Source organism: Ovis aries, chromosome 2, assembly GCF_016772045.2.
Source record: "Ovis aries strain OAR_USU_Benz2616 breed Rambouillet chromosome 2, ARS-UI_Ramb_v3.0, whole genome shotgun sequence".
NCBI lineage: Eukaryota > Metazoa > Chordata > Mammalia > Artiodactyla > Bovidae > Ovis > Ovis aries.
The window spans coordinates 208,245,114-208,258,548 of record NC_056055.1 but is presented as its reverse complement, the minus strand read 5'-3'; the positions used below and the strand labels follow the sequence as shown (position 1 = coordinate 208,258,548).

Here is a 13,435-nt window from a genome sequence, read left to right as displayed (position 1 = left end):
CTGCATTGTGATCTATGTCCGTTGCTTTCCCTACCTTTTCCTCCCTGTCTGGAACATAGCAAGTAGATGGAAGACGGTAGACATGGTACTTCAGCTTGATTTCTCTTGTTAAACGTTGCATCATCTGAACCTCTGTGCATATATTCTCCATTTTTTTCTGGGACCTATTCATAGTCATTCTGACTAAAGGATGTTTGGTTCAGGCTTTTATTCCCAGTTCAGTTCAGTTCAGTCGCTCAGTTGTGTCCGACTCTTTGCGACCCTATGAATCGCAGCACGCCAGGCCTCCCTGTCCATCACCAAGCCCTGGAGTTCACTCAGACTCATGTCCATCAAGTCAGTGATGCCATCCAGCCATCTCATCCTCTGTCGTCCCCTTCTTCTCCTGCCCCCAATCCCTCCCACCATCAGAGTCTTTTCCAGTGAGTCAACACTTCACATGAGGTGGCCAAAGTACTTGAGTTTCACCTTTAGCATCATTCCCTCCAAAAGAAATCCCAGGGCTGATCTCCTTCAAAATGGACTGGTTGGATCTCCTTGCAGTCCAAGGGACTCTCAAGAGTCTTCTTCAGCACCACAGTTCAAAAGCATCAATTCTTCGGCGCTCAGCTTTCTTCACAGTCCAACTCTATCATCCATACATGACTACTGGAAAAACCATAGCCTTGACTAGATGGACCTTAGTCGGCAAAGTAATGTCTCTGCTTTTGAATACTCTATCTAGGTTGGTCATAACTTTTCTTCCAAGGAGTAAGCGTCTTTTAATTTCTTGGCTGCAGTCACCATCTGCAGTGATTTTGGAGCCCAAGAAAATAAAGTCTGACTCTGTTTCCACTGTTTCCCCATCTGTTTCCCACGAAATGATGGGGCCAGATGCCATGATCTTAGTTTTCTGAATGTTGAGCTTTAAGCCAACTTTTTCACTCTCCTCTTTCACTTTCATCAAGTGGCTTTTTAAGTTCCTCTTCACTTTCTGCCATAAGGGTGGTGTCATCTGCATGTCTGAGGTTATTGATATTTCTCCTGGCAATCTTGCTTCCTGCTTGTGCTTCTTCCAGCCCAGAGTTTCTCATGATGTACTCTGCATAGAAGTTAAATAAGCAGGATGACAATATACAGCCTTGACGTACTCCTTTTCCTATTTGGAACCAGTCTGTTGTTCCATGTCCAGTTCTAACTGTTGCTTCCTGACCTGCTTATAGGTTTCTCAAGAGGCAGGTCAGGTGGTCTGTATTCCCATCTCTTGAAGAATTTTCCACAATTTATTGTGATCCATACAGTCAAAGGCTTTGGCATAGTCAATAAAGCAGAAATAGATGTTTTTCTGGAACTCTCTTGCTTTTTCGATGATGCAGCAGATGTTGGCAATTTGCTCTCTGGTTCCTCTGCCTTTTCTAAAACCAGCTTGAACATCAGGAAGTTCATGGTTCACGTATTGCTGAAGCCTGCCTTGGAGAAAGTTTTATTCCCAGTGCTTCCTTATTGAAACTATTTTATCTAATACTTATTTAGCTATTTCACAGTAGCATTGGTAAGAGGTTTATGAGTAAATATGGTTTTTATGTATATCCATATGTTGGCTAGCAAATCATGATGTTCATCTTAGAACTAAAGCTTAGGACAGCATATTGTAGATACAAATTTGGTTAGATTTAGTTAGTTCTAAATTTTTTTTTAATTCAAAGTTCTTTTTAAAAATAGGTCCTACAGGAAGCTAAAAAACCAATGGTGGTTTTAGGCAGTTCTGCACTCCAGAGAAATGATGGTGCAGCAATTCTTGCAGCTGTTTCCAATATTGCTCAAAAGATTCGGACAAGTAGTGGTGTTACTGGTGATTGGAAAGTTATGAATATCCTTCATAGGTAAGTTGAATAGTTGTTTTGTAATCTGTAATTGTGTGTATATGTGTTTCTGTACACTGTCACATTTATTTTTAAAGCAAATTAATATTTAGTGACATCTCAGTAGCAGATGTGAAATAGCAACTTTTATTTTGTGTGAGAAGAACCCAAGATAAATAATATTTAAAATATCCAAATTGTGGTAAGTGCTAGAAAAAAATCTTGAAAATTTGTATCATGTTAATATACTGGGTTCAAAAATTGAAATACGAATTTCCTCCTGTGATTATAAATTCTTTATAAAGTAGAATTGTTCTGAAAGTAGAACTGTTACAGTGAACAGGATGAACATTTTTGAGGTTTTTAATGCATATTTCCAACTTATTTTAGGAAGATTGTACCAATTTTGCATTAGTGAACGAGTTTCCCATTTTACACAATTCTTTCTACCTTAAGTGTTACTTTTTGAATCTTCAGATTTGTTTAAAGATTGAGGGTAAACACTCAGTGGGCTTCCCCAGTTGCTCAGTAGTAAAGAATCTGCCTGCAATGCAGGAGATGCAAACAGGAGGTGCAGGTTCGATCCCTGGGTTGGGAAGACCCCCCCAGAGAAAGGAAATGGCATTGCACTCCAGTATTTTTGCCTGGAGAATCTATGGGGTCACAAAGAGTTGCACATGACTGGGCAACTAAACAACAGTAAAATAAACACTCCATGATAAGCAAATTTTTTTATTTTAAAAGTATTCAAATGCATGCTTAACATTCATTTCAGTGTTACATTTCCCCTCTTAATAGATTAATTTGGCATCGTAGGTCATCATGTAAACATTTTTTTAACACTTCTGTTTTTTAAATAGTTTATTTGCATTGATCACCTTCAGATCCTTTCTAGCCACAATTTTTAGAATTCAATTCACTTTTGAACATATGTCTTGATTAATATTTTTTGTTTCTGTTTTTGTCTGAAAAACAATAACATAATGACTTTTTTAATGTCTTTATGGTTCCTTTTCACTGAGGACCACTTGGCTAAATACATAAATCACAGATTTTTTTCCTTTAATACTCAGTATTTTCTTCACCCTTTCACATTTTAGAGGGGATCTCATCTCATCCGTTTTTTGTGTGGGTTTTTGTCTCTGATAACCTGGTTTTATGTATGTATGTGTTCTTGTCTGCCTGCCCACTGTTTGGATTCCTGGCGGTCCAGTGGTTAAGACTCCATGCTTCCAGTGCAGGGAACAGAGGTTCAATCCTGTGTCAGGAAATCTGATCCCATATGCTCCACAGTACAGCCTGGCCAGAAAAAAAAAAATTATACTGGGATATAACTAAGTGACATTTGTTTGACATCACCTTTGCCTGGGAGTATCATAGAACTCTCCATTTTCAAATTGAAAGTTTTTGTTTTTTCATGTAAGTTCAGAAAAAGCCAGTTTGTCTACTTTTACATTGTTGTTTGCTCTCATGCAGAAGCTTCTATTTATTATGCACTGGTTGGCCCTTCAGACTTTGTCTCTTCTCGCTCATAATTTTTCTCACTTTTTTCCTTTGTTTAGGGAGAATTTATCTTCTGTCATTTGTGAGCTTTGATTATGGAGAGCACTAATGCCATTGTAATTTTTTATTGACTAGACTTGTTTTTTTATTTCATTTCATTCTTACATAAGATTTCATTTTCATGAGAACAGCTTGTTTCAGTGCAGTTTGTTAAGACATACCTTCTAATTAATGCTTGTTGAGAACATGAAGAGTATTTATAAACCTTTTAAAAATTTCTTACAGTAAGTTTATTTCATAGTAAAGCATAATTTCTCATTCTTGAAGAATCTTTTAATCAGCCTATAGTTTCTTTCTTTTACTCATCATTCTCTCAGAGGCAAACTTACGTTACCCACTTTGTTTTCCAAGATGAGGTGGGCTCTGTCATGAGTTAGTGTGAGTCTCTGCTCAGATCTTTGTGAGACATCAAGGCTCAGAGTGACAGATGTTTTTTAAAAAAAATACTGTATAGGTGGAGAGACAAGAGGAGCTAAGTTTTAAAATTGAATTTAGGAAGTCTGAGTTTTCTGACTTTGTTCATTTTTAAGATAGAGTTGGTTTTTCAGGGTCCTTTGCATTCCACTGGACTTCCTTTGTGGTTCAGCTGGTAAAGAATCTGTTTGTAATGCGGGAGACCTGGGTTTGATCCCTGAGTTGGGAAGATCCCCTGGAGAAGGGAAAGGCTACCCACTCCAGTATCCTAGTCTGGAGAATTCCATGAAATGTATAGTCCATGGGGTTGCAAAGAGTCGGACATGACTGAGCAACTTTTACTTCACTTTCACTTTGCATTCCATGTGACTTTTAGGATCAGCTTGTCAAGTTTCTGCAGAGGACTCAGCTATCAGTTTTGATAGGGATTGCATTAAATCTATAAATCAGTTTGGGGAGTAATGCCATCTTCACAACATTAAGTCTTCCAATCCATGAACATAGGATGTCTTTCCATTTGTTATGGTCTTGTTTTGTAATTTTCATCATATAAATCTTAACGCTTCTTTTGTTAAATATTCTCAAAGTATTCTTTTGATGTCCTGTTAGAGAGTTTTACAGAGCAAGCCGCATCTAGTGGGAGTTTGTTTGATCTGCCCTCCTCCCTTAACAGGTAAAGATTAGCTAGCTTTATTCATAGTAGCTTCTCAAAATGGCTACTGTTTCTATAAAGAAAATTGATAATACCTAACTAGAGCAAAAACTCCCAAGTGTTCAAAGTATAGTTACTTGAAACCTCTTTAAAAGATTTTTATCTCCTTGTGTAACAATATATATTCATTGAAAAACTTCGATAAGGACATACACCAGTGTACTAATTATAGTTTTCTCTGAATTACAGTTTTATGAGTGGTGTCTAATTTTTCCTTTTAGGTTTTCAAAGTCTTCTAATTTTTCTCTAATGACTGTCTTTGACTCATCAAATCTTGCTATATTGAATAAAAATCAACTTAAGACAATTGCGGTTGGCATAGTTTCCCGAATTATTCCATTAAGTATCATGTCATGAAGAAACAGTGTCCTCAACATCTTATTTCTTTGTTTAGCATTCTTAAAACAGTGAAAGACTGCTTTTTCTGATTTTGACATTTATTTCACATGGGTTAAAAAAAAATGAGGGAAGATCTTTGATAGCATCGAACAGAAAAAAAAGACTTGGTATTATTCAAGAATCACATTCAATTTTTTATAATGAAAACAGCAAGTATGCTGAAATCCCATAATTGCTTTACAGGATTGCAAGCCAAGTAGCTGCTTTGGATCTTGGCTATAAGCCTGGGGTGGAAGCAATTCGGAAGAATCCTCCTAAAATGCTGTTTCTCCTGGGAGCAGATGGAGGTTGTGTCACTCGACAGGATTTGCCAAAGGATTGTTTCATTGTTTATCAAGGTTAGTAGCATCTGTGACATTAGAAACAGAAGAGAATAGTACACTTTGTATATTAGAAACTGCATGGCAGTATATTTAGTGTAATAATATTTTCCATTTGAGAATTTCCCTATATGCTCACCAGTTTCAAAACAATATGTATTTTTATAGATTTTTTATTTTTTTAAATAGGCTTTATTAGTTATATAGTTGCTATTGCTATTAAGAATCATCACCTTACATTATTTAATTACAAAGAATTGGAAGAAACCTAATGCCCCCAGTAACAGTAATTTAGATTATGAAATATTATATAGCATTAAATTCAGTTTTTCAAAGAATATTTAGTGTGATTCTATATTAAAAGGCTAGCACTTTTATAGAAACTGTAAAAATTAAAAAATCATGAGTCCTTTGTTAAATTTTGCACTTTGTGCATGCATGCTCATTCCTGTCCGACTCTTTGCAACCCAGGCTCCTCTGTAGCCCACCAGGCTCCTCTGTTCATGGAGATTCTCCAGACAAGAGTACTGTAGTGGGTTGCCATGCCCTCCTCCAGGGGATCTTCCCAACCCCGGGATCAAGCCCAGGTCTCCTGCATTGCAGGTGGATTGTTTACCGCCTAAACCACCAGAGAAGCCCAAGAATACTGGAGTGGGTAGTCTATCCCTTCTGCAGAGGATCTTTCCAACCCAGGAATCGAACTGGGCTGTCCTGCACTGCAGGTGGATTCTTTATCAGCTGAGCTACCAGAGAAACCTTGTTTTATACAGAAACAACACTAATTTATAATAGGCTTTTTATTGCCATGCCACATAAAAGCATTATGTAATATTTTGTTTGATAAACCAAAATGCATAAACTAAAATCCTGTCCTAGTTCTATCCAGGGATAATCATTGATGATGTTTTAGATATGTATGCTTCATACATATTTTTATACGTATACAAAAGTACGTAAATGAGATCAAAGTTTATGTATTGTTCTATAGCTTCCTTTCACTTAACCAAAGTTCCTCTTTTCTTCCAACACTTTAGTTAATGAGTGACAGTCTTTAGCATACTGCTTTCTGTAATCTTCTCTTCATGCTCTTTTTAGTAGTATTCCTGTCATGCCCCTGTCACACACTTCTTGTTCCTGCACCATTTCAGTTTACTTTACCAAATCTCACTAGCAGACATCTGAGCATCTCCACTTTGTAACCATCAAGTGAGATAATATACCTAGTTGCCCATTAGATGTATCTGTGTGGTATTATGTATTTGTGTATTTGCAAAAATTGATCTGGTAAGATACATACCAAAGGCTTTAACAGTACCTTTTTTTGGAGAAGGGAGTTTAACTGTGGACCCACTGGGCTTTAATTTTTATTCCATATACTCAATATGGTATTGTTTTAATTTTTAACAATAAATTTTTAAACACTTCATAAAATGGAATTTTAACACTTATAAAAATGAAATTTTAAAAGGATATCTACTGTGTTTAATATGTAATCAGTTTTGTGCTAAAATGTGGTTTGCCATTTTCTATCTTTTTCACAGGACATCATGGCGACGTGGGAGCTCCTATAGCTGATGTTATTCTCCCTGGCGCTGCTTACACAGAGAAGTCTGCTACTTATGTCAATACCGAGGGCCGAGCTCAGCAGACAAAAGTAGCAGTGATGCCTCCCGGCTTGGCAAGAGAAGACTGGAAAATTATAAGAGCCCTTTCTGAGGTATTTGTCCTTAGTGATGCTGCTAGTAGGATGTTTGACATGTTAGCTTGTCAGAATGATTTCCATAGTCAAGAGGGATGCCGGTCTGAAATGCAGAGATGATTTAAACAGTCTGGGGGGGAAACATGAGAAACCCCAAACAGGGGCTTGGGGAATTCCCTGGTGGTCCAGTGGTTAGGACTCTGGGTTTCCACTGCCAAAGGCACTGGTTTAATCCCTGGTCAGAGAACAGATCCCACAAGCTGTGTGACTTGGCGAAAAAGAAAATGGGAATTTGAAACTGGTGTTTTTTATTTTTGACTTGTCTTTTGCCTAAAAAGACTCAACTCTTATTATAAAAAGAAGCATCATATGAGATTTAAAGTAATAATATAGTTTTCTATAAACCTTGTATATGAGCAATGATAAGTTAGCTGAAATATTCAGATTTAGCAAAGCATTTATTTCATAATCATTGTTTTCTAAAAATAAATTACTAATGTATTGACAGCTACTTATGAATTAGAAGAATATTCTAATATTCCCCACTTAGCCACTTACTTAATATACATGCAAATGGACACCAGTATATTTTTCATACTAGTACTGCCTTATTTTACCATAGTTGCAATGATGTATTATTTGAAATTTATAAGTATTAATGCTTTGGAACCTGTTACATTATAGATTGCAGGTATGACTCTTCCATATGATACTCTGGATCAAGTGAGAAACAGACTGGAAGAAGTCTCTCCTAATCTTGTTCGATATGATGATGTTGAAGGAGCTAATTATTTCCAGCAAGCAAGTGAGCTTTCCAAGGTAAAAACTTGTCTCTTTGCAGTTTTCATAATAATGTATCCTCTGGTGTAGCAGTACTAGTTTTCAATACTATTACTGATCTCTTTTTCCTGTTTTTGCAGCTAGTGAACCAGCAGCTTCTTGCTGATCCACTTGTTCCACCTCAGCTAACAATAAAAGACTTCTACATGACAGGTATGCAGTTAGCATGACTGCTGTGAATGGAAGGTGGGAAGGAATATCATCACCTAATTTAGTGTTGTTATGATTCTCACCTGCTAGTGGTAGTATTTGATATGTCTACTCTCACAAGATTTTTCAAATATCGAACTAATATAACTATATATTCTGATTTTACTCTAATTTCTTTTCTTTCTGAAATGTAAGTAGAGTTTGAAAATCCAGTAAGAATTAGCAGATTTTAAATATAAACTTTTACTATTATATGTAGAATTACTGTACAGCAATATGGGGATAATTTTCTGAGTGACAAAAAACTGAAGGTTTTTTCTGAGAATTACAGTAGAAGAATCAAAACACTAAAATGTGAACCATGTTAAATGGTGCTTCTGATATAAATTGTTAAGAATATTCTTAAGGAATGCAGACTAACCTACAGATTTTATAATACATGCTAGAACATGTAGGTCTCTAGGTTATGAGGTAGTGGATAGACATTTTAAAACAATTTTCTGTCTAAAAGCAGATAGATATTTTTAAGTTTTTGGTACAGTTTGTATCCAAGATTGTTTTAATAGGATTTTTAGTTATATTGTAAAAGTTATGTTCATTGTAGAATACTTACCTAAGGCCACCATAACAACAGAAAAACACTACCATCCCAGAAATAACTATATTTATGTTTAACATTTTGGCCAGTCAACCAGAGATATACACATGTATTTATTTAAATATAAATGAGATTATTCATTTACTCTGGGAGGGAGGGTTTGTACGGCTTTATCAAAATATAATTCACATACCATAAAATTCACCCATAAAGTGTATGATTTATGGATTTTAGTGCGCTGTTCTGTAACCTTTTTTTCAATAACAGTATATATGCATATTCTTTTTTTATTGTTAATTCAACACTTTTCTATAATATTCTTAATGATTGCATACTGGCCCTTTGTATGGCTGTATATAATTATTTAATCATTCCTATGAGTACTTATTAAAACCATTTAGCTGTTATGGGGCTTATATTCTGAATTTATAAGTTGATTTTTACAATATTTACATGTTGTTACATAGACTTTTATAGTCCTTTTGTTGTTTGTTGTTCCTGAATATGCGCAATAGGAAAGTTTTACTATGTGCCTCTGTTGAAGTTATATTATCAAAATGCACATTTTCTTGATATCTTTCAGATTCAATTAGCAGAGCCTCACAGACAATGGCTAAATGTGTCAAAGCTGTTACAGAGGGTGCCCATGCAGTAGAGGAACCATCCATATGCTGAAACATCTACTAAGGCCCAGCTAGTTAATGGACAGTTATGTTGGCACAATCTCTTGAAGGTGTATCTCTTTAAAAAATAATCTTGATGTAATATTTAAGGTTGTACCATGCTTTATTTGAAAATTATATTGCAATTATCAGAGAACTTTGAGGTTTCAAAACAACTAATGTGTTGAATGTAAATGTTAAATAGTTTAATAAACATTATATAGAGGACTTTTCATGTAAAAGCACTGATAATCTTCGTGACATAAAAAAGAAAGTCCTTAAAATATGAATTTTTTTATCTTCATTGATCATTTATGCTTGTAAAGTGGATAAAATAAGAATAGCTTCCATTGCTCCTGTTCTAGTGCTAAAGAAAAGATTTAAGTATTCTGTCAAACTGGGTAAATAGAAAAAATACATATAATATAATCATATATCAGGTATGTATCTTGAACAACTAATAATAATAGCTTAATGATTATTCAGGATTTTCTATATACTAAGCACTCTGGTTTTACCTGCATCATCTTGTTTTGTCCTTGTTACATCCGTGTGAGACAGTATTATCTCATATTACAGGTGAAGAAACTGAAGCCCAGAGATACTGGATAGTTTGCCCTGAGTCCACAGCAAAAAAAGTCATAGAATCAAACCTGGTTCTCTGACTTCAAATTCAAAGCCCATTGTCCTTAAGTGTTGGACATAATTTCCTCTCATTAATACAAATTCCATAGGTTGTCACCTCTAAGAATTAGTATTGAGAAGCTCAATGGATAACACATTTTTCTGTTTTTTCTTACATCTGTTTATACAATATAATGTCATGGTGATTTATGTGATTTTTTTCTTTGTATAATAGATTGCACACACATCCCTTGGAATGAGTGAGGTCTCAAGAAATATAATTTAGGTTCTCATTGATGTTCCATATTTATTATATTAACACCATCTGTAGTATTTAAGTCAACTAAATTACTCCAGTAATAAAAGACAAAACTAACAGCTTTCATAATTTTCAATTGTCCAAAAAAAAAGTAAAAAACTTACAATTAATCTAGGAGATGATCTAATGCTGTATTAACTTTTTTTGAAATCTTATGTTCAGAATCATTTGTTTTATAATCTTTATTCCTTTTTGCTTTCACTAGAGATTTATTAGCCCAACTATAGGTTGCAATTTTACTGATATGAGAAGAGGTAAAATTTTTAGAATATAGTTTGTCATCTTCAAAAATTGCTCAGAATTTGTCACCCATAACAGCTTTTTCAGAATTATTTTATTCATTTCAGTCATAAAGTTGTGTACTTTGTTTTAAATTCTCAGTTGCCTGAAATATAACTTCTTCCTAAAAGACTTTGAATTTAATACAAACTCCTTATCTCTCTCTACCTTTTTTACTCCTTAGCCTGTTGCTGACCTCACAGGGGCAAACACTTTCAGTTTTTTATTTTACACAGTACTCTTCAGTGAATGAGTGTAGACTTCATAGGATTCTTGGTGAGGGAATGTTGCATTCAGATGGAGAAATGGTGATATGACTAAGATGGTCCAGGATCCTAGGGCTGCCTTCTAGGCAGCATGTGTTGAACTTGTAGTTTCATAAAGAATATCTTGTCTGGGCTAAGTAGTACTCATTAAAGTTGTTGGTTTTGCATAAAGTAAATATGAAACTCTGTCCCATGTGCACCTATCAGTCACTTAATACAAAATATTAAGGTTGAAAAGTGAAAGTGTTAGTCACTCAGTTGTGTCTGTCTCTTTGCTACCCCATGGACTGTATAGCCCACCAGGCTCCTTTGTCCATGGAATTCTCCAAGCAAGAATACTGGAGTGGGTAGCATTTCCTTCTCCGTTCTGTCACATTGCAAGCAAATTCTTTACCATCTGAGCCACCAGGGAAGAGCCCATATCAAGGTTATCATGAGCATAAACATTGAAGATGGTTGCAAGACTTTCTGAAGAATGGATCCAGATAGAAGAAAAATACATATAGATAAGAAGAATAACACTGTTGATGGAATTTTGATTGTAAGCAATGAGGGAGTCAACAATGAAAAAACTGCAAAGAATCAAGGCCGAGTCCTTTTAGGTGAAGATGGCAATCTGGAAAGACCCTGGAATAGTACCATTTAGAGAGGACCACTAATGTGTGTCATCAGAGCTTTAAGTACATTATGTCTAGTTAAAGCCATGCTAATGATCGGTATTAAGACCCAAGAAATATCAAATAACTTGCCCATTTTTACCCAGTTAAAGACTAAAGGCAAGAATGTTTAACTAGAGGTATTTTTACTGTTCCATTTTGCCTCAAAAAATGTTGTGGGCAATTAATAGATACACAGGAAAAATCTTAAAAGCCTTAACTCCATACAGAATGCCCCTCAAATTTATTGTGAATTGTATTATAATGAATACATTAATAAAAGCATTAGTAATACTCAGTATGCAATAATTTACTATTGTTTATTGCTGAGTTTTTTAAACACCATTTCTTGCCAGGTCAGACAGATCTTGTTCAACTTTGGAAATGTTACTTAGAAGAATGGAAGATTGTTTCATCATCTGTAAAATGATAAAAATTCTAAGGATTGTACCTACTTTGAACTTCACGGTGTTGTAATGAGGATTAAGTTAGAAAGTCTAAAACTTTCTTAGGCTATTTCTTGACATATAGTAAATGTTCAGTGTGGTTAATAACTGAGAACCATCATTATAGGGAAAGGGTGTGTTCAGAATTTTGCTGAGTTTCAGGAAGTTGCAGCTAACCATCCATGGGAGTCCTTAAAGTCCCCATTCTAAGTGAACCAAGAGAAAAACTCAATTCTGTCAAGTGTGAGGGAAAGCCAAGCCTAATAAAACCTCTAGCTTGTGTTTTCCTAAAGAAAACTATTTATTTAATTGAAGAGAATTGAATGATTTATCCAAGGTCAATCCAATAAACAGAATACTGCTACTACAAACTGTCCACCAGGGTTGTGAAGATTAACTTATGCAGAATTCTGCAGATTTTGATGGAATTTTTATTAGAATAAGACTTACTGAATCTGTTGAATTCTAACCCTTAAAAGAGATTACTCTGAAAGCAAAAAGATAAAGCAGTGCTATCAGAAGAGGGAAAACTATATGCTGATAGAAAAGGAACGGAAGGAGTGTGAGAGCTATTGATGTGCATGAAAGGGGACAGGAGGATTTTTTCGCTGGCATAAGCCTTTGGCTAATATAAACTGTCAGCTTTATTGTTACCAAAACAAATTAACTCCACCATGATTCAAGTTCCCAAGGAGAGAGGAACTGAGGCAACTTAGCAACCAAAGCAGTGGTAAGAGGTAAGGTTTTGTTTGTTTTTTCTTAATGTTAACGTCATTCATGACCATTGTTAAAATGTCACTAGCACTCCTGTACTCTTGCCTGGGAAATCCCATGGGCGGAGGAGCCTGGTAGGCTGCAGTCCATGGGGTCTCGAAGAGTTGGACACGACTGAGCAACTTCACTTTCACTTTCATGCATTGGAGAAGGAAATGGCAACCCACTCCAGTGTTCTTGCCTGGAGAATCCCAGGGACGGGGGAGCCTGGTGGGCTGTCATCTATGGGGTCGCACCGAGTCGGACACGACTGAAGTGACTTAGCAGCAGCAGCAGCAGCAGCAAAAACGTTAAAAACGCCTGTTACCAAAGGCCCAGTGTGGCTGGGAAAGAGTCCACGCAGAAATAAATGATATGCATGACAATTTTTTAGGACATTTTGTAAGGCTAATCCTACCTTATAGCTAGACCGTAGGTTTGTGAGTGACCCAACTTTTGGAAACAAGTACTTGTGAAAAAAATGAACCTTGATAGAGACTTTTTGAAACCCAAAAGATTCAAGATTTAATTACCTGAAACTGATCTTCAAACTGTGATTGACGTTCAGAATCTTTGACATCTGTATAATTTTTAAAATGAAAAATATATGTGGGCATTGAAAAATAGGGTAAAATGCATGGTCTAGGACTAGTGATTATAATATTTAGCTTGAATTGGTTTGTAAAGAGAGCATAAGATTAATAATTTCCTTCTTGAAAGAAAGTGAAAGTGAAGTGTTAATCACTTAGTGGTGTCTGGCTCTTTGCAACCCCGTGGACTGAAGCCCTCAAGGACCCTCTGTCCAGGGATTCTCCAGGCAAGAATATTGGAGTGGGTTGTCGTTTCCTTCTATAGGGTATCTTCCCTACCCAGGGATTAACCAGGGTCTTCCGT

At 35.8% G+C, this 13,435-nt stretch overlaps 1 protein-coding gene across 1 annotated transcript in view; it reads left to right on the top strand.

Moving 5' to 3' along the window:
• Positions 1–11,648, top strand: part of NDUFS1 (NADH:ubiquinone oxidoreductase core subunit S1) — a 33,423-nt gene extending 21,775 nt beyond the window's left edge. Inside the window, exons 14-19 of the mRNA XM_004004855.5 lie at positions 1,702–1,862; positions 5,113–5,267; positions 6,791–6,966; positions 7,633–7,767; positions 7,869–7,941; positions 9,120–11,648. Coding sequence (XP_004004904.1) covers positions 1,702–1,862; positions 5,113–5,267; positions 6,791–6,966; positions 7,633–7,767; positions 7,869–7,941; positions 9,120–9,211 — 792 coding nt within the window. The 3' untranslated portion in view covers positions 9,212–11,648. The remainder of the gene's footprint in view (positions 1–1,701; positions 1,863–5,112; positions 5,268–6,790; positions 6,967–7,632; positions 7,768–7,868; positions 7,942–9,119) is intronic.
• The last annotated feature ends 1,787 nt before the right edge of the window (positions 11,649–13,435 follow it).